At 49.1% G+C, this 26159-nt stretch overlaps 1 protein-coding gene across 3 annotated transcripts in view; it reads right to left on the reverse strand.

The window, feature by feature from the left end:
• The window catches only part of PC (pyruvate carboxylase), a 367605-nt gene that overhangs the window by 237425 nt on the left and 104021 nt on the right, over nt 1-26159 (reverse strand). For all 3 annotated transcript variants that reach the window (XM_054992419.1, XM_054992429.1, XM_054992437.1), the window contains one exon: nt 1328-1446. In XM_054992419.1, coding sequence (XP_054848394.1) covers nt 1328-1446 — 119 coding nt within the window. The remainder of the gene's footprint in view (nt 1-1327; nt 1447-26159) is intronic.

Below are 26159 nucleotides of genomic sequence, written 5' to 3' on the forward strand. Positions count from 1 at the left end.
CGAGGTAGATCAGCTGGCCCAAGGTGAGTGTCACTGTGGGGATGGAAGTTGAACCTGGATCTCTGAGTCCTGCTCAGATGCTCTACCTGCTACACCCAGCTGGCTAGACACAGAAATGGTTTGACTAGGTATCAGGCGGCACTAAACATTCATTCTGGAACGAACAGAATTGCCATTCCCCCGCACGTCTCTACACTGACTCATCTCTCCTTTCACAAAAGGCAGCTTAAAACTCACCTCTTCTATCGTGCTTTTCTTAACCACTTTTCCCCCTCCTGCCAAGCTCTTCCGCATTTCAAATTCTCCTCATCCTTTCTTTCCTCTCCTCTGTCCTTAAGCAGACACATGGCTCTCTTCGCCACCCTCCGCACTCCAGATAATAGCCATTGAGGGTTAGACATGCAAGAATCAGGGTTGGAAGAAGATCTCCCAGTAGGTGGGGGGGGGGAGTGCAACATTTAATTCCACCCAACCCACCCACTCCGGACAATAACACACACCCATATCACAGCCTGGAGAAAGTAGAGATGTTGGTCTATCTGTAGCAATAGAAAAGAGCAAGAGTCCAGTAGCACCTATGAGACTAACAAAATTTGTGGTAGGGCATGAGCTTACTTCTTCAGATACCTGTGACTCACAAAAGCTCATACTCTACCACAAATTTTTATTAGTCTCATAGGTGCTACTGGACTCTTGCTCTTTTCTACTGGAGAAAGTAACTGAGTGAAATCTAAACTGACTCCCCATCACCTGGTGAACTTGACTCCTGGGAACCAAATCTGCTCCTATCCTTGTGGCCTGGCCCCCTTGTCTCCATAGCCTTGCTCTTCATTTTGTTTCTGGGTAGGTGACCAACTTACCATGCTCAGAGGCAGTGTACCGTCGAATAGCAGCCACTGGGAGCCAACAGCCAGGGAAAGACACTGAATGCAAACAAAACAAGGGGATCCTCCAAGACTAGTCCAAATACAAAAAGGAGGCAGCTGCCCGACGGAGGATTAAAAAGTCTAAATAGTCTTCAGGCTAATTCATTTTATATATTTTTTAAAATGTTAAAGTGCTCAAAGTGCTCAGCAGTGCAAAGCCAATTGTAAATATTATAAACACGATAAATGCGATTAATAAATATGAATATAATAAATATTATCAGACACTGGTCTGCTTGGTAGTCCTGAGTTGGCCGCAGGGGAAAACGGGATGCCCAGCTAGATGAACCCACTTTGGCCTAATCCTGCAAGCCTTTTTTTAGGTTCTTACCCGGCTTTTACACACACATTCTGATTTAACACCGCACTCGCCTAGCAGGAGTGCCGCAGCTGTCACTTACTCTGTGATTTCTTCTGTCACCGTGTGCTCCACTTGGAGCCGAGAGTTGACCTCAATGAAGAAATGCTTGCCGTGTTTGTCCACAAGGAACTCCACTGTTCCAGCATTCTCGTACCCAACCTGCAAAAGGAAGGCAGCCGCTTGAGTGTTTGCAGAAGCCCAGAAGGATGGTGGAGACTAGCAAAAACTCCGGTCGTCAAGTTAAGCGGGAGCAGGTGGCGGTAGATGAACATGGGTGGCAGTGAGTGATAAATATTCCGATATTTGTTACTGATAAGTGGGGGGGGGAGAGGAAAGAAATGTAGCCCTTTTCAATTTAGAGCGTTTCTCTGCCTGGTGATTGTGACATCCTTCGCAGGCTCCCAGGCAACTGAGTGACTGCTTATTGGGACACTCGGGCACAGGATAACTGCTTAACATGGTTGTAAGGTATAAAAAGTTTCCCGCTGCACGGTGTCCCCACCTCTCAGAAAAAACCCATACAGAGCGTTGTAGTTCCTTTGGAGGAGCTGCCGTTGTCTGTACCTACTTACTAACTTGGCTACTACCCAAAAGATGGCTTAGTGGTTCAGGGCAGGATTTGGGCGCAGAGTGCGCGAACGAGAAAAGAGATAGCACTCCCAGGATAACACATGCCCTTTGACTTCCAGTTTGGTTAACCCGTCGAATCCCCACTTGGTCTTCTCACTGATGGCATAATATGGCGGGTGGGCCAATCACAGTAGTGTAAGCTTACACTACTGAGGCCACACTTACGGACGGACGTAGTACAAGGAAACTTCAAACGGCATCACAGACAGACCCAGAGCCCAGTGATGGAGCACTTCCTTTTGGCACAAAAGGTCCCAAGCGCAATCTGTGTCCTTGTTGACTGAAAGGATATCAAGACTGCAGGGCCGGGAAACACCCCCTGCAGAGCTGCTTTTGTTCAGCTGGAGAACACGTAACCCATGGGTCTGTCGTTACTTTCACTGCTCTGTATGCTGGTATTCTACTAATCCTGCCAGCTGCTCGCTCGCTGTCTAGAAAGCACAACTGGCAATCCAGAAAGATGCCCCTTAATCTCAGGTATAATCTTTATTTTGTTACAGCACCAAGTCAACTGGTTAAACATGCAAAACACTAAAAAGTAAATACGGTGACCCACAATCCGTTTTGGAGATGGTATGGAGAACTTGGGGATTTTGGGAACTCAGAAGATAATCATCCACTACGAATGTTAACTGCTGCCGCAGAGTTTAACAAACGCCACCAGATTGCAATGAAGCGTACAAATGGAGCAGGCTATTAAAAGAGCATAATTTTATTGACCTGCATCTTTCTCCCTCCCCTCCCCAAGCATTATTTGCATTTTCTTGGCACTACATCGGGAAGCAAAAGATTGCTGAGCCTTGTTTGAGCCACCGGCCGTAGCAAAACTCTAGTTCACAGAACAGATATAAATAGCCTCCAACGCCCGGTGCTGTTGGCGAGACGACGCGACAGATCTCTTCCCTTTGATGCTTATATCTAGGGAAGCTTAGCAGACAATTAGGTTGCAATCCACCCCTCCCCACAGATGCAATTGCTCAAATTATATGGGGCGTTCCTCAAACAGCCATGCGATATAGCCAAAGGATAGGGAGAAATTGTAGAAGGGCCATGGCTCTTCTCACAGAGAACAGTTGTTTTGCAAACTGTGCTGCGGGGAATGCTGAGGATCCTCGGAAGCCCATCAGGGCTTTTTCAATGAGAAGATCATTAGCTGAGCTGAAAGACATCTGGTCTGCCATTACTCACCTCCTTCAACATACTGCTGCAGGAGAGCATCAAGCCCAGCCTATATGTGGAAGCAGAACAAGATGGTGGAGTCCTGAAGCGGCAGCACGGACTATTTCTAAACCCTCCTGCTTTTCCCAATCTTACTACATAATTCAGTAAGCGTATTCCAGACGACTCACCCCGTATTCCAGAGTGCAGGAGCGTTAGTGCGCCCCTAGCGGAATAAGAGAGGAGTCGCTCCTGGCTGGGCTCACTGCCCAGCCGGACCCGGCGCCAATGGAGGGAGCAATGTTGGGTGCAGGAGCCTTCAGAACACCTGGCACCAACTCCCCCTCAACGGCTGCAGCCGGAGCCAGGTGCCCCCTCAGTGGCTTGGTGCAGAGGAAGTCACCCACTCAGGGGCTCCAAAGCGCACTGAGAAGTGCTCCGAGGCGGCCCTGAAGGCAGACAGAGAAGCCGTGCTGCTGTATTTTAGATGCCAGGCAGGCGGGCAGGCAGGCAGGCACTCGGCTCACTCCACTACCTCCCAGCTGCGCAAGGCAGGTGGGCACCAGTTGCTTCTTCTTCCTCCGTGGCAGCAGCCGGCTTCATCCTCCCTGCCCAGCTCTCCCTCTGCCTCAGCGGGAGCATCAACCTCCTATGCCCCACTCACCCTTACATGTGAGCACCAGCTGTGCGCTGGCTCCCCCTGGCAGAGCCCCGTGGAGCGTGTGTGGAGCCTGGCCTGCCAAAGGACAGGGTGGGCGGGTGGGTAGGGGCTGTTCCGTCAACCCTCCCAGTGCTGGGGCTCCACCTGTGCCGGAGACGGCCAGCCAACCAAGTTGTGGTGAAGGAGAGCTCAGCTGGGGTCCCCCGAGGCTGCGCTTCCCCCCGCCCCAGCAGGGGTTCAAAAGATGGCAGGAGGCAAGCTTTTGGGTTGCCAGCTCCAGGCGGGGAAATTCTTGGGGAAGGGGGGTGAAGCCTGGAAATGGTGGGCTTTGGGGGCCTCAGCAGGGTATAATGCCATAGAGGCCACCGTCCAAAACAGCCCTATCCTCGAGCGGAAGGGATCTCTGCCAGCTGGAGATCAGTTGTAACTCCAGATCTCCAGCCACCAGCTGGAGGTTGGGAAGTAGGGTTGTCAACTTCAGGTGGAGTTCAAGGAAGGAAGGGACCTCAGTTAAATATAATATCATAGAGTCCTCTCTCCTAAGCAGCCATTTCCTTCAGGGGAACTGATGTCGGTGGCCTGGAGATCAGTTGTCATTCCAGACCTCCACTGCCTGGAGGTTGACAACCTGCCTTAGATGACAGAGCAAGTCCGGTGGAGAAGAGGAGCCTTTGAGGTTGCAAGCCCTCCTTAGCTCCTCGGGCAGGCCATTCCCTCAGGTGAGTGAGAGCCACATCAGAGAATGCTCAGGTAGGGGAAGTTGTTGCTCTAATCCAGTTGCAGGGTGGTCCTTGCAGAAGGCTTTGCTGAGATGAGTGAAACTGTTGCAGCCATGAGTCCTAGACGACGAAGGACTTATTACCTATAAAGAACTTGAATTGAACCTGAATATGAATGGAGCCGCTGATAAATTGGCGCAATGGGCATGCATACTCAGCCTAGCAAAACTATAGTACCATCCTAAAGAGAGTCGTGCCTTTCTAAGCCCATAGACTTCAGTGGACTTAGAAGGGTGGAATTGTTTAGGATTGCACTGCTAATCTCCTTAGCCTTTCCTCTTGGGAAAAGTGCTCCAATCTCTTGATAATTCTGGATGATTTTTGGCACCCATTCCAGCACGACGACGACTTTTGTGAGATACAGCAACTAGAACTGTGCACAGCATTCCAAATGTGGCTGCACCATAATGCTGCAGAAGAGCATTGCAATACTGCAGGACGGCAAGGCACGGCGCATCCCTCCCAACCGTTTGCTAGAGCCCGTTGCATTTTTTCACGCAACGGGCTTTGTTGCATAATGGATAATGAATATTTCTGAACTGTCCCCTATATTAAAAACTTTGCAAACAGAAAACTAGTCAAAGAGTGGCACGAGAGACTTGCTGCACTTATATTTCGCCTTTCTAGACAGATGAGTGCCCCACTCAGAGTGGTGAACAAAGTCAGTGTTATTATTATCCCCACAATGCAGCTGGGGAGCTGGGGCTGAGAGGAGTGGCTGACCCAAGGCCACGGGCTGAGCTCATGGCAGTAGTGGGATTCAAACCAGCAGAGTGCTAATTTGTAGCCCAACCACAATCCTACAGCAGCAAGCTGAAGGTCCCAGGTTCAATCCCTGGCAGTTTCAGGTAGCAGTAATGTAAAAGACCTTGACCAGACACCATGAAGAGGCATTACCAATCAGAGTAGATTGGAAGTTCCCAATTTTGTTGAGCTTGTGGGCAATTTTGGTATTTTGAGAACAGGTGCAAAATGGCTGCCATCAGAGCTGAAGCCAATCACAAAATGGCTGCCACAGTCGTGCTAGGGCCAGCCAATCACAAATGCTGGACAGTTGCAACCTAAGCATCTCCCTACTATTAGAAATAGTTCTGAATAGGTATTTCCTGCAGACACAGAGGAAATGCCTAGGCTTGCTCTCTCCCTGGTTGGAGGGGAAGGCATGAGGGTGGGGAGAAGCAGTGAGGAAGGAAGCATGGTGCATGCTGAAGCAGAGGGCCATGGAAACCACCCCTCTGGAGGCAGGTTTTATTGAGCTCCATTTTAGAACACACCATGACTCCTCCACTGCACTCATTTCCCAATATGATGGAGGAATCGTGGTGTATACTGAAATGGAGCTCAGCGAAAATCACCTCCGGAGTGGTAGTTTTCACAGCATTTGGCTTCAGTGCACAAGAAAATGATGTCATTTTCTGGTGGGATCATGCGAGTATTACGGGCAAGCATGGGAAGTGGGTAGCCTGCTGTTCCCCAACCCCAGCCCCCTCACGTTGGCCCCCGGGGCCCCTAAAAGCCCTAGAGATTTCTCCTGGATTCTTCTGAAGCACCTTCTGCTCCAATGAGGTGGAGGTAGTCCAGGATTGCCCTTTTGCTTTAAGGAAAATAATCGTTAGGGAAGACGTATGAGGTCACCAGAAACCCCATCAGCCGTTGCCACAGCACCCATGGACACCACACTGAGGATTGCTTGGACAATACTGACCTTGATATGTTGAGTCCAACTAGTGGTCTAAGGCAGCTTCATGCATCTATGGGGCTGTTGCTTAAATTTTTTTTGCACAGGGAAGCAATCAAAAGTAGAATGTCTTCCTGCAGTCAACGTGGTACAGCCCAGTCCACCACCTCTGGACTCTACCATTCCACAGTGCTGCATGAGGAGACCCAAGCTTCCAACCATAGAGGGCAGATCTATCATAGGTGGTGCCTAAGCGGGACCTCCCTTCGCATAGGAAGCATGCCTCTGAAAACCAGCTGTTGGGGCAGGGGGAAAGCGAGCACTTAGGGAAGGCTGCTGACATCCTTTCATGTTTGCAGGCTCCTTGAATGCATCTGGTTGGGAAAGAGAAGACTAGATTATATGGACCGCAGCAGGGCTCTCCTTGCACCAATATGATTGCCAACTCTGGGTTGGATATTCCTGGAGATCTGGAGTGGGGTCTGGAGAAGGGAGGGACCTCAGCAGGCTATAATGTAGGGCTGCCAAACTTCAGGTTGGGGAGAGAGTTCTCCTGGAATTACGACTGATTCCAGGTGACAGAGATCAGTTCCCCTACAGGAAATGGCAGCTTTGGTGGGTGGATTCTGTGGTATCACAACCCTGTTGAGCTCCCGCTTTCCCCAAACTCCATCCTCCCCAAGCTCCCCCTCCTCCAAATCTCCAGGAATTTTCCAACTTAGAGTTGGCAACTCAAGTATAATGCCATAGAGACTACCCTCCAAAGCAGAATTAGAGTCCAGTGACACCTTAGAGACCAACAATATTTTCAGGGTATAAATGTTCGAGAGTCAGAGCTCCCTTCTTCAGATTCAAGAAGGGACTTTTGTATATGAAGAAGGGAGCTTTCACTCTCGAAAGCTTATACCTTGAAAATCTTGTTGTGCTTTCAGGTGTTACTGGACTCAAATTCTGCTGTTCTGCTGCAGACCAGCATGGTAACCTACTTGAAACTACCCTCCAAAGCAGCCATTTTCTCCAGGGAAACTGACCTCTGTAGCCTGGAGGTCAGTTGTAATTCTGGGAGATTGTCAAGCCTCACCTGGAGGATGGCAACCCTATATAGTGAGGTTCAATGGGCCTAGCCAGTGCCCTGGATAAACTGAGCATGCTTCTCAAGGGCTCCCAGACCCTTTGCTCCATGCTCAGGTTCTTGGGCAGATAAATGAAGATGGAGAGAGTGGGCAGTCTGAAAGCCATTGGCCCGGAACAGCAGGGACCCAAGACCTGCCGACATCCTGCACCTTGGCCCTTTGCACTGGAATGAACATATCCCGGAGAAGCAAAGCCCAGCTGTTAAGCAACAGCCATCCAATTTCTCCTGTGTGGGTGGGGGAAATAATTAAAGATTCAAGGCTCTTCATCCCGTGCAGAGATTGCTCTCCCCTGGCAAGCCCGTAATTGAATGCAGGGATGGCGACAATGGCGAGGTAATAGCCGTTAAAGTGGTCCGGCAACCAGGGGATGGAGAGGAAAGGATAATTCCTTGATAAAAGCCCCACATCAATTTGGGGGAGGGGGGGCTGCCAAGAAGCAGAAAGCTCTGTGCACGGTCCCTCTGCCCCTCCCGCTCTAGCCCAGTCCCCTTGGTAAACACAGAGGTGCAGGGCTATGCGCCATTAAATCCACAGACCAAAGACATCTGCCGTCAGATCAAATATTTAGCAGAAAGCCTCGGAAGACGCGCACAGAATCCATACATGCATCTGTGGGAGAGGAAGGGTATTAAAATGAGGAGGCTGAGCAGCGGGGCTGCCCACGTACTGGCTGAAACAGAGCCTTAAAAAGCCATAATTAGTATTTACGTAGTCTTATTCTAAAGCTGCACAAAGCAATTCATCTCTGCCACTCTTATGACACCCCTGTAAGGCAGGCTAGCCTATTTAGCACCACAGTTCAAGGATTTGGGGGCAGGCAGAGAGCCGAGGTTGAAAATGGCCTCCTCCATCCCAGAGTTCTTGATTGAGTTGAAATTTGAAGCAGAAGACGTCTGCTCATAGCTCCTGCTTTTCACCATGAAACTCACGGGGACCATTGTCTCAAAGCAAAAAATTTGATGTTAAGGGCAAGCGCTCTGAACAAGCTAACTTTTGCAGACCCAACAGAAGATGGGAAAAAAGAAACCGGATGCCTTGTTGCGCAGAACTGTGCATTTGAACCAAACGTGCCGCAGTGATTCTGTCTGATGAGAGGCCTGTGCTTTCGAACTGGAAATGATGGGCAATACAGACAACCATCTCATGCACAGCGCAAAAGCACAACCACCATTGGGAGACTGCCACAGTGGTAGTGGTACAGGAAACTCCCTCCTCACTTTTTCGGGCGAATATCCCAAATAAACAATACAGATCTTAGGAAGGCAGAAAATAAGTGGAGACGGTTTGTGCACCCACAGCGCTAATAGCCTGTGACCAGAAGTCAGAATGACTAAAACCTGGGTAGGTGAAAATCTCCTCTAACAAGAAACTCTCACCCCAGGGCGTCTTCCTGGAGATGTAATACTGAGATGACCTTGAAAAGGCAGCTTTGGAGAGGACAGAGAAGGAGTCAAGGGAAAAAAAACAAACGATGAAAGACTCTTGAAGCTCTAACATCAGCGTGGCCTTTCCCAAACCACAGGGAATTTCACTGCTGGCCTGATCTCGAGATCCTTAATTGAGACAGAGAGAGAGAAGGAGGGAGGGAGGGAGGTCATGTGTCTAGGAGTTGAAAGGAGAGCAGAGAAGACCAACAACCAGGCCTGGAGATCAGGTGGCAGGAGGGGGCTCAGAGGTTTCTGTAATCTTCTTCCAGGAGCATTCGATTTCTGGATCAGAATTAAAAGCAGAAGAGAGGGAGAATATGGATTAACTGTGCATTTAAATCTCAGCCGGAGAGCCAGGACGCCTAGCCAGACAACCATAAAGAGGATAATGAAGCGGGGAAGTCATTACTGATGTTTTAGCCAAGGAGCAACCGGCGGCTCCTGAATTTTAACAGCCGCAGAAAGCACCTGGGGGAAGAAACAAGAGGAAGGGCGGGGGAAGCCGTAGGTGGAGGAAGAAGGAATCCATGCGCAGCAGCGAGGAGGGGGGAATACAGCCCAGCCTGTTTGTATTCTCCTACAGGAACCGATACAGAGGTACGGCACTCGACGTTTTTTGGACCTCAGTTTTGCCTTGAAAACAGCACGTTCCCAACTTTAATGGATGCTTGGGCAGGCTGAACATTTCCAGGCAGCAGCTGGGGAAATTTCAGATTCCTGGAGATTTTGCTGGACTTCCATACCCCGCTTTGCTCTCAGGGAGAGCAGAACTCTAAACTACTCAGCACAGATACGAACCTGCAGTTTTCTCCCGTGATTTTCATAATGCATGCGGGTGGCAGAATTCAGCTAACTCTCAGCACAGAAACCGGATTCCCTTCATGCAGAATGTTGATATTTTCCCCTTGAGCACAGACTATCCCACAGTTCCAAAGGATATGTAAAAAGGTGCATTCTGGCCACCTCGCATAAGGCTTTCGAGCATCAAACCATCAAGGATCACGCATTTTCCAAAACCCTGAAGCAATGAGAACCAGGAACTTGACTTTTAAACACCGGCTGATTTCCGCCCCCCGCCCCACCTTGGCAAAAGAAAGCAGTGCCGTGCCAGTGATACGAATTACTTCCTAGAAATGCAAAACAGGAAGAACTGCACACACCGTGCTAACTTGAGCAGCCTCCCACCAAAGGTATCCCAACTCCTTTCACAACTCGAGACCTGCAAAACCCAAGTTCTTCTCCTTGCCCCAACTTTTTTTTTTATTTGCAGAGACACCGAGTAGGAAAAGATTGCTTGGGGTTACAACCCACTGCCCCAGGATGGCGCCGAACTAGCCTATTCCCACTCCGCTGAGCCGCAAAACTCAATTTCCACCCCCGGGGATTTAGAAACATGGTGCATCAAGGGCTGTAAAAATAGCACCTTAATCTGTTCCATGGGTGACTTTCGTCACATTTCACTACAGATGTTCTTTTGCTCCTCTTGGAACTGCTGATGCAGCTCTGTGGGGAGGTGGGGGGGGGGAATCAGACTCCAGGTTGGAGTGTCAAGAAACCGCTCACCTGAGAAACGAACACAGCCCAGTGACCCAGAAACAGAAAGACACCTTCTCTGATTTTCCAAGGCTGCAAAAGCACCCAAAACCAGGATGCCTTTTCTTTACTCGCAACTCAAAGCAACAGGGTCTGCACCAGCAAGAGTTCTGAAAGCCGCCGCAGCCTGTACGTGACAGACGCAGAGTTCCATGGCAGCCGAATTCATTTCCCTGTGGTTTAAAAATTACCTGTAATGAATTTGAGGGTAGGGAAAAAAATCCCTTAATTATCTATTTAAGAAGGGAGGGGGAGAAAAGAAAACCCTGATGAAGCAAAAACGAAAAACCAAAGCGGCGTAATCAAATATCATTTTAATCATTAACCTAAATCAAATTACGACGCGAGGGGTTTTAAAAAGGAGGATCAAATGGAGCGCGAGCCTATTTGTAAACCGAGGCAGATGGGAAAGAATGGATGCCAAGGAGCACCGCGCGGCTCACCAGCTCCTGCATCATCAGCAAATGCGCATGCAGCATGTCAGCGGATCCAACCTTTATGGGGGGGGGGGAGTTTACCCCTATCAAAATGTTTGCCTATATTACTAACTCTTCACAAGCTTCCTGTCTCCTCCCCCTCAAGGCTTTGCCTTTCCGTGACCTCACACCACCCCTAACATCCCCTGACCTCATTTCCTGTTCCATCCTCGTTTCTGACCTCTGCTCTGAGCTTCCAGGTCATCTTCTCCTGTAGTAGGCCTGAACTCATTCCCTGTTTCCCCCCTGCACGTCCAATTGGCATCTCCAATTTAAAGGGAGTAGGTGAGGGGAAAGACATCTGCCTGAGACCCTGGAGAGGCACTACCAGTCAGAGCAGCCAATGCTGATCTCAGCAGACCAATGGTCTGGTGTGACTCAGAAGAAGACAGCTTCATGGGTCGTTCCCAGACTTGCTATCCAGGCACTGGATCCACAACCAGAGAACAAGCCATGGGTCCTTGCCGAGAGAAACACCAACCCATCTAGCTCAGTACTGTCCACTCCGACTGGCTGATAAAAGCCCTCCAGGGTCTCAGGCAGAGAACAGCCTGAGCGCCTTTCCTCTGGAGATGCCAGGGGCGGCATATTAGGCTGCCCCTCAATGGATGTTCTCTCCATAAGCTATGGGCCTATCCAAAAATACTTCTTTAAGAACGTTTTTAAGCCACGTCAGCCCTCAACTTAGGATTCCCGAACAATAAAAACAATAAAACAAGTTAAATACATACAAACATATAAAACAAATTTAAATTGGAATTGCCAACCTCCAGCTGGTGCCCAAAGATCACCCAACTATAGTGATGAGTTTCCCCGCAGAAAATGGCTCCTCTGGAGAGCGGACTCTGTGGTATTATACTTGATTTATTTTACTTCATTTATACCCTGCCTTTCTCCTCAATGGGGATCCACAATCACTCACATTATTCTCTCATCACAACAACCCTGTTAGGTAGGTTAAGCTGAGAGTATGTGACTGGCCCAAGGTCACCCAGTAGGCTTTCATGGTAGAGGAGGGAATCAAAGTTGGGTTGCCCAGATCCAAGTCCATCACATTAGCCATTATGCCACACTGGTTCACCACCACAAATCTCCAGGAATTTCCCAACCCAGAGTTGGCAACCCCTAATTAAAACAAACACACAGACACATGAATGGGAACAAAGGTCATGAGAGGATGCCAAACAATACAGAAGACAGTGATAGAAAAGAACAGACAGATCGTCCCGAGGAGGAAATTCAAAAGCTTTGGCACCACAACTGAGAAGGCCCTTTCTCCATTGGTCCAGTTGCCAACCATCCAACCCAGGTGGCAGGGGCACCTGAACCAAAACCTCCAAAGATGACTATAGTGGTTGGAAGTAGCTGGTCCTTAAGGCCTCGGCTTGGACCTGGAAGCAAAGTGGGAGCCAGTGTAGGTGGAACAAGACTGGAATGATATGGTCCCTATGAACCACACTTCACCTAGTATTGTTTCTGGAGGCTCTTCAAGGGCAGCCCCACGGACAGCACATTGCAGTAGTCTAAGCTAGATATGAGTGACGCATGATGTACCACAGTGCTAAGACATTTTTTACCCAGGAAAGGCCGCAGTAGGCTCACCAGTTGAAGGTGGTGACAGGCACTCGTGATAGGCACTCATAGTCACCACTGCCACTGCTTTCCGAAAGCTTAGGCTACAATAAAGTTGGTTAGTCTTAAAGGTGCTACTGGACTCTTTTTGATTTTGCTACTACAGACTAACACGGCTAACTCCTCTACTGCATTTCCAGTGGGTGTAAAATATAAAATATTACTGAGTCAGATCATCGGTTCATCTTACTAGTATTGTCTGTTTTGTGCTACAGGGAATAGGGGACTAAAACCTGACAGACCCAGGCTTGAATCCTGAAGCGTGCTGGCAGCTGAGCCAGTTAAAACTTCCTCACAGGGTGGTTGGAGAGGAAACCATGTACACTGCCCTGAGACCCTTAGAGAATGGCAGTATAAAAATGTGATAAAGTTGTCCATTCGGATGGCTGTGACTCTCCAAAGCCTAACGCGGGCATATTGCTAGTCCGGCTACATGAAATCCTTTGAACAGCAGATGCCACTGAACCTTGAAACCTGAACATGCAAAGGAAAAGAAGCCTTCCAAACAGGAGGAATCAACATGCAGTGAGTCAGTGCACGTGGGGAACTCCTTGCCACAAGCTACTTCTCCCAAAATAATAAGACTCAGGGGCACCCAATTAAGTCAGTGGGCAATAGTTTCTATAAGGACAAAAGGAAACTTCGCCATGAGCAGAAGTAAAGATGGGCTGATTCCGCACACCTTGGATAATGCACTTTCAATTCACTTTATCAATCGTTTGAGGTGGATTTTTTGTTCCACGCACAAAAAAATCCGTTTCAAATGATCTATAAAGAGGATTGGAAGTGCATTATCCAACGTGTGCGGAATCACTCATGGTCACAGGCAAAGATGGCTTTATAAAGGAGATTAGAGGCTCATGGAAGAGAGGTCCAGTGGCTACTAGGAGGCATCAGAGAAAGGCCTTGGTCTCTATGTCCTTTCCTGTGGGCACTTCAGGGCAACTGGTTTGTTGCTGCATGCAACAGGATGCCAGATTAGATTGACCACTGACCACTGGTCTGATCCAGCAGGGCTCTTCCTATGTTCTTAAGATGGGGAAACAGCCAGTGGCTTGGACAGATTGAAAAAGGAGATGGACAATTTATGGAGGACAGGTCTACCTCTGGCTCTAAGCCATGATACCTGATTGAGACTTCCGGGTTTAGAGGCAAGAGGCGTCTGATTGTGGGGTGCTGGAAGACGGTCACCCAGTGAGGACTGTCGCAAGAAGACCCTGTTTAGGGGGCTTCTCTGCAGCATCTGTTGGGGATTAGACAAGATGGGGACCGTGGGTCTGATCCAGCAGGGCTGCTGTTATGTGTGCAGTCCCAAGCAGGTGTCCATGTCTCAACTGCCTCAATTTCTCTCTCTGGGATACTGAAATGTTGGCAGCGACCAAATGAGAGGAGAGGAGAGAGGCAGCTCTTGGCAGCTGTGGCAAGAAGACTCCAGGGACTGGGAATGGATTGGAGACTGAAGGCAAAACAAGGGAAAGGAACCAGAGGCTAAAGGAAGGAGGGGTGAAGGGGGACGAAAACAGATTGCAGATGACGGCCGGGGGAGGAGAAGAATTAGGGTAAATAGAGATTCATCAGAGCAACTTTAATCAAAGGAAAAAACCCAATTAGCAAAGAACTGCTGTTCACAGCTGATTATAGTGAAGAGGGCTCGCAGGCCACGTGCCTTCTGCTTCCCACCCGGCGAGCTACCCAAGCCGGGGTGTTTTCAAAAGTATCACTCAGAAAGCTCTTCAGGTCTGAAAGGGGGATATTTTAAAGGGGGGAAAAACAGGAGATCACCAAGCTGTAAATCTGATCCGCCTTTTTATTTTAACCTCACCCTTCCTCCTAGGAGCTCAGCGAGTCACACATGACTTCCTCCGTCCCTCTACCTTACCCGCGCAACAACAACCCTGTGAGGCAGGTTAGGCTGAGACAGACAGCAAATGACCCAAGGTCACCCAGAGAGTTCCATGGCGAGTGGGGATTTGAACCTGGGGCTCCCAAATCCTTGTCTGACACTCCAACCACTATACAGCCCTACCCCGGCCCACTAACCACGATGCCCGCTTGGTCCTCATCTCCAATTAAAGTGCATCCTCATGCCTGTGCTTGTGTTCCTTCCTCACCATTCTTAAACTTCCCCTGTTGTTTTTGCCCACTATTCACAGGTAGACTTTGGATGCTCCTTGGGGCAGGACACTCCCATTTTTGGTTCGCTTCGGAAACTCTACAAAGCATTATGAGTGATGTAGCAGCTAGACCCAAGTGTGTCCGACTTGGACCAAGGTCTCCTCTGCTTTAAATGCCAAGCACCCCCCACCCAATCGTGCCTGGATTCAGCTGCACAGGAGACCTTCCCCTTCCCAGCTGATGGCAGCCATAAGCGAGGCCAGAGGGGAGAACAGCAGCCAGGCATCCTCCATCAAGGCTGATTCCGCACACGTTGGATAATGCACTTCCAATCCTCTTCAGAGATCATTTAGAACTGAATTTTGTGTGTGTGAAACAAAAAATCCACTTCTAAATGATTGCTAAAGTGCACTGAAAGTGCATTATCCAACGTGTGCGGAACCATCTCGACCCACTTCCCCAAACACCTATTACCTTCTCCCAAGCACCTATTATTTTATTTTATTTATACCTGTATTAGAAAATGGCTGTAAGCTGCTTTGGGAATCCAGGACAATAAAAGACAGCAAACAAAGAAAACAAACCAAACCTTGCTCGGCCACGAAACTCATAGGCGACCAAGGATTTAAAGAGAAGTTCCCATGGAGGTGTCTTAGTTTCCATGCAAGAGGTTATAGCAATTTCAAGCAGCAGGACTGGAAGACAGATCTTGGGGAAATGCTTCCTGTCAGAGTATGTAGGATGGGGTAGACAGACGTGTGAAGCCACCTTCGACTGATTCATGGCCTCCTCCAATCCTTTAGCTAGCAGGGACTCTCAGGTAGGGGTCTTCCACATATCTTACTGCCTGGTCCTTTTAACTGTAGGTGCAGGGACTTTCAGCGTGCAACGCCGATGTTCTACCACTGAGCCAAAGCCCCTCCAAACCATCTGACTCTACGTATGTCACTGGCGAGGACCCATAGTTCAGGAGTCAAGCACATAGTTTGCATGCAGAAAGTCTTGTGTATCTCCAATGAAAGAATATCAGGTGTTGGGGGAAGACCCTTCTCTGCCTGAGACCTGGGAAAGGCACTGCCAAAGTAAACAATACTGAGCTAGATGAACCAAATGGGTCTGTCAGATAACTTACCTTCATCTAGCACACTAGGTGTGGGGAAGGTGGTAGAGATCATAACAAAGTGGCAGAGTGTATGCTTTACAGAAGACCCCGTGCAAGACCTTCACACAGCCTAACCATTTCATACATTTGTTGCGATAACACATCATTATCACAACAACCTGGTGAATGATCACGGGAATAACTCCACAACACAGACAAGTTTAAAAGGAGAGCAGAGCTGGGAAAGAGCTGCTGCCAGAGCAGACATTGCTCAGCTACGGGTGAACCAGACATCCAACAGAGCTCGAGCCTATTCTGCCTGCTCAGTTGCAAAGTATTTGCTTTGCGTGCAGAAGGTCTCAGGTTCAATTCTCAGCATCTCCAATTAAAAATCTCAGGCTGCAGGCACCGGGGAAGACCTTTCTCTGTCGGAGACTCCAGTTTGGAGCTAGATGGACCAACTGCCTGACTTGACATAAGGCATTTCTCCATTTGTAGCTTCATGGGATAGAGCATATGATTGGCAGGCAGGAAGCTCAAATCCCCAACATTTCCGGTTCAAAAGGATTTGGGCTAGAAGGGCCAGAAAAGACCAAGAAAGCACACCACGTGCAGAAACCATACTGTGCTTAGACAGGCCAATGGTCCGATCCAGTTTAAGTCAGCTCCATCTATTCTGTTCACAGTTCAGCAGCAGAGCCCTTAGCGTCCTAGTGAGCTGGGCTGGGAATTCTGGGATAGAGAAACCAATAGCCCAACACAATGAAAACCTCTGTGCATGTAGACCGATGGAGCTGTGTAAATAAAATGATTATTTACAGCAGCAAGAACTCCAGCCAGCGAGGCTAGTACAAACATCATTAATTGTCACCTGCAAAATTAACTCGAGGCAACAATACCAAGGTCTGAATTATTCAGTTATTACTTATAATGTGTGTACCTTGCTCTTCCTCCCCAAAGGATGTACACATGGGGAGGAGGGAGAAGGATGGGGAAGAAATTCTCCCATGTTATCATCAGAAGCTATGAAGCGGGAGAGGTTGAGCAAGAGCAATGAGAGCACAGAAAGAGTCCTCTTGTAGCAATGCCCCCTCCCAGGGGCCAGTTAGGAAGACACACAGGCCAATGCCCATACCTTGTTCTGGCAGGTACACTGCCTCTGTAAAGAGAGGTTTCTGTTTAATCATCATGACAACAAGCTGTTGATGGCTTGAATCACCTCCATGAATTTGTCTTTCCCCTCATCAAAATCCATCTAAACGAAGCAGCCACCGTGCCGGGCAAGTCAGCCAAGAAGGACAAGGACCCCATCAACATGTCCAGCGGCAAAGCCAAGAAGTCGTCGTCATCGAAGGGGAAGGTGAGGGACAAGCTCAACAACCTCATGCTCTTCAACAAAGCCACGTACAACAAGCTATGCAAGGAGGTGCCCAACTACAAGCTCATCACGCTGGCCATTGTCTCCAAGAGGCTCAAGAGCCACGGCTCTCTGGCCCAAGCAGTGCTCCAAGAGCTGCTCAACAAAGATCTAACCAAGCTGGTGTCCAAGCATAGAGCCCAGATGATCTATACCCGCAACACCAACAGAGGTGATGCACCAGTTGCTGGGGAGGATGTATGAGAAGAGTCACAAGAGCTGCTGAAACTTTTCTTTATACTCATTGATAAAAATAAAATAATTGGGGAAAAACCATCTAAGCCACCCACTGCACCTTGTGGCAACAAATCCCAAAACTGAGCAATGAAGTGCTTTCTTCGGCCTGTCCCAAGTCAACCGCCATTCATTTACTTTGAGTATCTCAGAGGTCTTATATCAAGGGAGAAGAAGAATATGTTCCAGCAATTTGCTGCATAATTTTATAAATCATCCCTCCTTCCTTGGACAGCGAAGCTCAAAGTCACCCATGATGCAATCCTATGCAGGTATACTCAGAAGTCAATTCCGCTGAGTTCAATTGAACTTACACACTAGTACGTGTGCTAAGGATTGAAGCCCTAGTGAATCCCTTGGCTGAAGAAGATGGCATCGAGTCACAAGCAACTCACAGCGACCCCATCCACAGGATGTTCCAGGCAAGAGACGAGCAGGGGTGGTTTGCCATTGCCTTCTCACCACAGCAGCCCCCGTCTTCCTTGGTGGTCTCCCATCCAAGTACTGTGTCCGACCCTGCTTAGCTTCCAGGTTCAAACCTATGCCCCTCCCTGGTTGGAATCTCATCCCCGAGTTTCTGGGCCAATCCTGGCTCCTCTGTCCAACTGGCCCAGTTATGTCTCAAATTTCCCCCCTCCAAATCCATCTCCATTCAAGGACCCGGCACACACACAAAGAGAGATTGTGCACTGCTGAACGCCTAGAGTTTCAACAACTAACTCCCTGCCCTTAAGCCCCTCACCACTCTGTTCTGTCAGCTTATCCCAGCAATAATGGCAGAAGTTTATTAATAGAGTCAAGGTCGAGAGCTTTTGCTCCAGGCTGGGAAGGGGCGGGGGGAGGACAGTTTGCCCAAAAGCCAAGCCTCCAGATCTGCTGGTTCTTTGTGTCTGCCATTTAAGAAGATTTGGCCAAGGATAATAGGCAAAGGTGGATGGGGGTGGTGGTGGATCTGCCTGCTGGAGGAGAACAGAGCGAGCATTTAAGGCAAGGGAGGGAGCCTCGACCATCTCCAGAGTAAACACTGCCCTCTAGCGACCAGTGCTCTGCATGGGGGGGGGGGCAGGGTTGGTTGGTAATGAGAAAGAAAGAGGAATTTGCAACCCACGTCTCCTGCATGTGTAAACCCCATTCTTGACATTCGGCTATGATGGCTAATTGCAACGGAGAGGTCTCTAGTTCATGAATTCAGTCCAATGAAGTGTTAATATCAGTACCCTAAAAACTGCCCTCCTTTAGAGCGCTGTTGTAAGAATTATGACAAGTTAAATGCATGTGAAGCACTTCGAACTTTTTCTAAAAATGCATTATAAATGCTAAATATCAGGAGGAGGAGCACAAAACAATGGGAGAACATCTGCTTTGCCTGCTGAAAGTACCTTGGCATCTTCAGGTGAAGGATCTCAGGTAGCAGGCGTTGTGGGGGGGAGGTTTTCTCTATTTGAGATCCTAGAACGGAGCAGACAATTTTGTACTGGAGAGACCAATGGTATAAGGCAGCTTGCTGTAAAGAAGTTACAGGGAGGGGCCATGGCTCCATTGTGAAGCAGATGCCTTGCATGGGCATGGTCCCAGGTTCAATCCCCCGCGTCTCCATTTAAGGAGGCTCAAGTAGCAGGTGCTGTGACCTGGATGGCCCTGGCTAGCCCGAGCTCATCAACTCTCGGAAGCTAAGCAGGGACAGCTCTGGTTAGTTCTCAGATGGGAGACCATCAAGGAAGTGCAAGGGCTCTACGCAGAGGCTGGCAACGGCAAACCCCCTCTGTTCGTCTCTTGCCTTGAAAACCTGACAGGTTGCCATAAGTCGGGTGTGACTTAATGGCACTTTACACACACATACATGTAGCAGGTGTTGGGTGTTCCTCATTTAGGAGACCAGACGGTATCTCCCTGATTTATTCCATCTGACTCGCCAGCCGTGGGCTCTCGGCACCAATTGCCAGGGGGAAGGGAAAACAGCCCAAGGGAGATAAAAGATGCACTAAAGTTCATGGAGAAAGCATCCTTGGAAGTGTGAAATCCAAACTAACTGTAACTTTATCAAAGTACAAAGCTCAGCACAGACACTTATCTTAAAGCCGGATAAAAGCAGGAGCAACGCGCTGGTGTGTCTGCTCAGGACGCCATCTTGGAGCTCCAATGTGTTGGGTGTTGAGAAAGGCTTTTGCCCATGGGCCACAACGTCCTACAAGAGTTCCTTAAAATCACAGCTATCCCTGCCATGAGTTGCCATTGCTCCGGGGAAATCATGGGTAGAACATGGACCCTGTTTTTCCATTCCAGTTCCCCAACAGAAACCACAAACACGTGGAGCTCCTTTTAGTCACCACAGGAGAGGGGGAAGAGAGAAATCTATATTGTACAACCATAATGTCCCTAGTACTGTGGCTAACCGCAGCACTGGGCGGGGGCAGTTTCCAACAGGGAAATGGTAGGGAAGGAAAGGGCTATGTCTCCCCCGGCAACTCTGCTTCCCTTGCGCTCTGGCCATGATCCACACTCTCCCTTCTCCCGACTGCTTTGTAATAGGACAGAAAACATCAGATGACCTGATCAGAGATCCACTGCTCTTCTTAGCACATGACACCATGTGAGACAGACCCACAGTCTGATTCAGCACATGGCAGCTTCAACCGGTTTATTAAATGTGATTTATTAATTGGTTTCTTAACTGTCATTTCCCAACTCTGCTAACATTTTGACTCTGGTGCGGCATTCTCAATGCAGAAGGCTTCACACCAGTTTCAATTTGATAAAGAAACGAAGAGGAAACAAGATTTCTTTCCCTCTCTCTCACACACAGAGATCCTTGACGTGTACCTCACGCTCAGCTCTCTGTACTAAATGTTATTTTCCCTCCCCCGCCTTCCACACACACCACAAAAGAGGCTAAGAATTAATCCTGAAACACGCATCTAGCTGCCGGTCAGGAACATGTCAAGGCCGCGCACAAACAAACCTTCCATTTTGCAGTCCTCCACTCAAAGCAGCTACGAATACCGGCACAGCCATTATGAGTTCCAACGTTATCAGGAGTGTCTTTCAAAAGAGGATTAACGAATTTGTGGCAAACAGGCCAATCAATGGCTGTCAGTCGTGACAGCTAAAGGAAACCTCCATGTGCAGAGGCAGTGTACATCTAATCGCTGGAGTGGGGGAGAAGAGCAGGGAGAAAGGCTTGGTTTCCACAGCCAGCTTGTGGGTTTCCCAGAGGCATCTGCCCAGACCCTGTAGGAAATGGGATGCGGGACTAGATGAATCACAGCTCTTCTTATTTTCTTAGCACATGCAAACATCAGACTCTGTTCCTGTTGCACAGACATATGACCTGATTCAAAGCAGCGAGACACACTTGGAAGGTGTCACACAACCCCCACTCACACAAATCCTGCATCCCAACCTACCCGGGATGCAAAAGAAACTCGACCCCTCCCCAAAGCATTTCCCCAATACCGGCTTTATAAATATTTGAAAGTTTGAAGGGGTACATTACTGTTGTACCTTGTTCGGCCCTTATTCCGGGTGTTGGCCAATCTGTCTGCCAAACCTGCTGGCTGCATTCTCTGTTCACAGCAACAAAAATTCTCTGTTCACGGCCCCCTCAGCAACAAAAATCAGTTTCAAAAGCCATAAACCAGGTAGAAAGACATCAACTGGTGCTGACATTTGGGTGCCGGCAAAGGTAGCTCTTCTGTTCCAGAGCAGATATTTGCAAGCACTGAGCAATGGGACAGTCTCTCGAAAGCAATCCCGAGGACCAGTCGAAGCAGCTGCACCCTCTTGGGGGAAGGCAAGTTCCTTTTTGGATTCTGGAGCTGCTGGAATCAGGGTTTACAAAATCAAGTCTGGCGAGTTATTTCCAGTTTGACTCAAAGAGGGAGGTAAGCCGGGCTTGTACATGCCTTTCCGTAGCTAAACTACTAAATGGCATTACTGCAGGATCACCTGGATCTGTGATTTTTATTTACATAAAAATTTTACATCCTGCTTTTCTACTTTGTTTAAAGCAGCTAGTGATAAAAAAGTTCAAAGGCAATGCAAAAGAGGACCAAAGACCAGCAACAAAGCAAACCGCACCTATAAGCATCCAAGAAGCAAAGTACGGCGCTGCCTAACCCTGCAATCGACTTCAGGAATGGATTCAGAGGCACAGAACAAAGCCGGGAAAGACCTCTGAAACAAGACCAGCCTTGCAGAGTGAGTGGAAGGCCGAAAACGAGAGTGCCCCATGAACTTCCTCTGGGAAGTTGTTCTACAGTGTAGGAGCTACCACCATAAATAGGCAAGTTCTCATTAGGGATGGTCGTATGTAGGCTTCCCAGTTGTCTGCCAGTGGTGGGTAATCTCCCAGGGGTTTGCCCTGTTGCCAACCAATCGCTGGAGATTGGTGGGAGGTGGTAAGCCCTCCAAGAGATCACCTGCCATTAGCAGGCAACCCAGGAAAGCTTGCACTGGGCACACTCCCAGTGGGGCACGGCAACATCACTTCCTGAAGTGACGCTGTGACATAGGCCATGGGCATGCTCCCGTGCTTCACTGGGGCCATTTTTGGCCCCAAACAGGCCAGAATTAGCCCTGTGCAAAGTGTGGTAGCACGCAGGTGGCTGGTGTAATGGCATCACTTCCTGGAAATGATATCCTCACTCAGCCACCAGGAGCGAGCACACATGCTATGCGCATGTGCAAAAGCAAGTATCCACAAGTGTCAGGTCCTCCCCCCGCCCCACCAGGAAGGTATAGGGACCTGGGAAACCCAGCCACATGTGAGGGAAGAGAGGTGCCACTTGAAGCAAAGGACGTGAGAATCAGCATCTTGAATCCAGTCGGGGAACAAACTGGAAAATCCAGCCTGAATGAACAAGCTGTTCAGAAACTGAAGAAAAAAGGGAAGAGGGAGGGCTTAGGAAAATCCATGGTACAAATAGGTACGTGCAATTGACAGCTGAGTGGGTGGGAAATGTGGAGTAGTGTAATGGTCAGACAGCTGGGCTACGGTAGTGGAGACCTGGGTTCGGATCCACACTCAGAGCGGGACCACAAGTGACGCCTGACACAGGTTGGACGCTTGTCAGCTTCCCTCAAGTTTTGGCGGGAAATGTAGGCAGCTTGGCGGAATGTTGGACAAGTGACAGTTGAAATGTCCATTGGACAGCAGTCAGAGAGCGAAGCTGCAAGACCAGGACGCCTACATTTCCCATCAAAACTTGAGGGAAGCGGACAAGTGTCCAACCTGTGTCAGGCGTCACTTGTGGTCCCGCTCTCAGGCTTGAAGCTTACAGGGTGACCACGGAGCCAGACAGACCCATTTTCTCTCATCCTACCATACTTCATAAGGTTGCTGTTAGAAGACAGAGCCAAGACTGTTGTCCCGAGCTTCTTGAAGGAAAGGCAGGATACACACTAAATAGATTCCTGCCTCCACCTCTGCTGTGCAGGAAGACTCGAAGACTTCCATCCCTTGAAGGCGAGCCCAGTCGCTATGAGAGACGGGGACTTTGCTGCCATCATGGGACCCCACACCCCTCCTCCCTCAAACAAGCAATATTCCTCAGGCGCCTGCATCGTTACCTTTCAAGCACCAATGTTAAAAACTCCGCTTTGCCGAAGCATTTGGCAGCGCTGGGTCAACGTACCTGGTTTTGCTTGTTTGGGGTTTACAGCATTTAGTTGCTTTGCAATTATTTGTTTACAACTGCGCTTGGAGACCTAAATTTGGCAGAAAGGTGGGACCAAAGCATTCGGGCAAACAAATACGAAGCCTCAACGGAGCCACAAGAGGATGCAGGGTTAGGCTGGGGATGAGCATCCCGTGTTTTGCAAGACCCGCACAAGCTGCTAGTCTCCATTCTCTACAGTGACAGCTTCCTAGTTTGCTGGCAGGGGGAGGACTGCACGAAGCAGGCCTGCCTGGCCTGTGCCGGGAAAACGGCCCCCCTGGGGCTGGAGCCGTTGCTTTGATGGAGAGCTCGGCAGCTCCTGCTGTTCTCAGGCCTCCTTCCGCTCCACTCCAGGAGATGTTTCTAAATCTCTCTTGCAGGCACTGGGTGACATTCAAAAGCCACTGGGCCCCACGGGCAGGGGGCTGATCCATGCAGCCAGAACTGGGGTCTTGTTTCTAATCTGTACAGTCATCTTTCCTCTCTCCTACGCCGTTTCCCTATGTGAATGGCGATGAAGTTGTAAGACTCCCCCCACCCCCGCTTCTCCCCATCCAAATCAATGTTGAGAGGCAGGATCACCTACTCCACTGATCAGCCTTCCAATAACAGAGAGGTTTCCTGCCTTAGAGAAAGCAGGCAGCAAAACCAGGGATTCTCCCTCTTCTGCGAATCTATCACATGCAAAGCCCATTCAAGAGCCTTGGCCTGTCATCTCTGCAGTCCTGCCTCTCCTCCTGCGTTTCACCACAACAGTTTTGCTCATTTGAACAGGGCCTCCTGCAGGCGCCACTCCACATCTGGGCAAAATCAGCAGCTGCCTGTACACACACATTTTCTGGAGTGGTCCCCACATTATGGAACAGCCCCTGACCGATAAGGTCAGGAAAGTTCCCACACTCCTGGTTTTCTGCAAACTAGGTCAAATGGGATTATTCAGGAGGGTCTTTCTACAGAGGTCACAGGGTTGTACTGTACAAAATGGTTTAGAAAGCTACTTGGGTAAAAGTTTAGAGACTATGGGATATACTACTGTGTACAGCTCGTACTGTCTATTGCCGTAAGTAGGATCCTACTGTGTAGTTTTTGTATTGTTTTAATGCATCATGTTAATACTTATGCTGTTCTTCGGTTCTTTTCTCAGATTTCTGGTTGGCCCCAAATTTCTATTGCATTGTTTAATGCATGCTCCAGTTCTGTTAACTGCATTGACTTTGTGTAATCCAACTTTAGTCCGAGTGAGGAAGGCAGAGAATAAATAACATCATAAATGAAATAAATACCTGTTAGGCTGCAAATAGGCCCCAAAATTGTAAAGCCTGTCCTTCCTCTCAATTAAAATTTTAGCACATACTGCCAGCGTAGTCTATTCTAGTGGATATAAATACCACAACAGCCTTGGCTTACAATGTTAAGGCAGCTTTCTAGTCCTCATGGCTATGTGCATAAGCTTCAAGATGTGTGGGGTTTGCCTGATAAAAGTACAAGAACTACAGGAGGGGGAAAGATTCATATTTTATGCTGGAGGAGGGAAGTTGATAGCTGGAATTTAGCACTCCACCATTACATCTTTTTTTAAAAGGGATTTTTTAGTCCTGATAGCAGTATGTATAAGCTTCAAAACGATTCAGTTGTTAGAAGGGAAGACCAGGTTCTTAAGAGAGGAGAACAAGGAAACTGGGAGCTAGAATTCATAGGCTCTTTTCTCCGCTCTTGGGAGACAGGACTATGGTAGAAGCAGTGGTCCCTGGTTTCACCAATGGGGCAAAAGAAGAGTTCCTCAGAACAGATTATCTGTGATCTCAGAGCCTGAAATGCAGGCACGCACACACACTGGGACCCTTAGTCTCCAGAGTTCAAATCTCAGCCCTGCCAGCGCATTGCATCGTGGGCCAGGAGGTACTTTTCCTGCGCTCCCAGAAAAATATGGCTTGCGCAATGTTCTCATCAACCCAGGGATCAAGTGTATGGCCCCGTCTTTTTCACAGCAAGCCAGGGGTCAACAATCTAACACAGAGGCACTCAATCCCCCCATCAGAAAAAAGCCAGAGAGCCTAAAGAATCAGGAAGCCAACCTCCGCTGTCTCTTCTGTCGCCCCCTCCCCCCCAAAACCTCAGAATTCTTCCGGAAGCTGCTGTCACATTCTCAAGCTGCAGGCCCTGCAATTAATACAGTCAGCTTTGGATTGCAGCAGAGTGAATCCAGCACAGCAGCACTCCACCAGCACCTCCCCGCCCCATCCCTTCCCGGGATAAGCAGGCAAACAGAGGGAAGGTTTAACTGCGAGATCCTGCCTGGCGCTGAGGTGGCATGCGGCCAAAAAACCACTTTGTCATTGTTTGTAAATGCCAGCACTGGCAGGGGAGCATTGGATAGAACAAGGGAGAGGGACAGAGAGCGCAAGCGCTTGGGGAAACAGGATGCAAAGCCCCTCACTCCCACGGCACACCCCTCTGCCCCCGCACAAGTCAAATAACCATATGAAGCTGCCTGATACTGATTCTGGCTATCAATCCACGCGCCCATTCTGTCTGCTCTGAATGGCAGGAACTCCCCAAGGGCTCAGGCAGGGGTCCTTCTTTCCACCCCACGCTCCCTGAGCTCCTTTAATTGGACTTGGGACCACGGATCTTATGCAAGCAGCTGACCACAGACCCCCTCTAAGAACACATGAAACTGCCTTATACTATGGACCCATAGGGCCCAGTTCTGTGTACTCTGACAGCAGCTCTCTAAGACGGTTCCCAGCCCAGCCACCTGAGGTTCTTATTCACTGGAGATGCCAGGGAAGTAACCTGGGACTAAGCACGAGCAAAGCGGCTGCTCTACCACGGAGACACAGCACCTTCCCCCCAATACCGTATTGAAGCTCCTTTATGTCTTCCGTCAAAATATTAGTCAACCTGACTCAGCTCTGCCTCTTCAGAGCAGCAGCAGTGACACAGAGCTTCAGGGAAAGCCCTTCCTCAGCCCTGATCCTATTAACTGGAAATGCTGGGGGTTAAATTGGGGGGCGTTCTGCACGCATGAGAATGTGCGAACAACCTTACTGGATCAGATCAGTCCAGCTAGTCCATCATCTGCCTTCCAACAGCACCAGTCAGACGCTTCTGGTATGTCCACCAGTAGCCCTTTCCTATTATGTCTCTTGGCAACTGTATTCAGTTAGACCAGCC

The sequence above is a fragment of the Eublepharis macularius genome, chromosome 1, assembly GCF_028583425.1.
Source record: "Eublepharis macularius isolate TG4126 chromosome 1, MPM_Emac_v1.0, whole genome shotgun sequence".
NCBI lineage: Eukaryota > Metazoa > Chordata > Lepidosauria > Squamata > Eublepharidae > Eublepharis > Eublepharis macularius.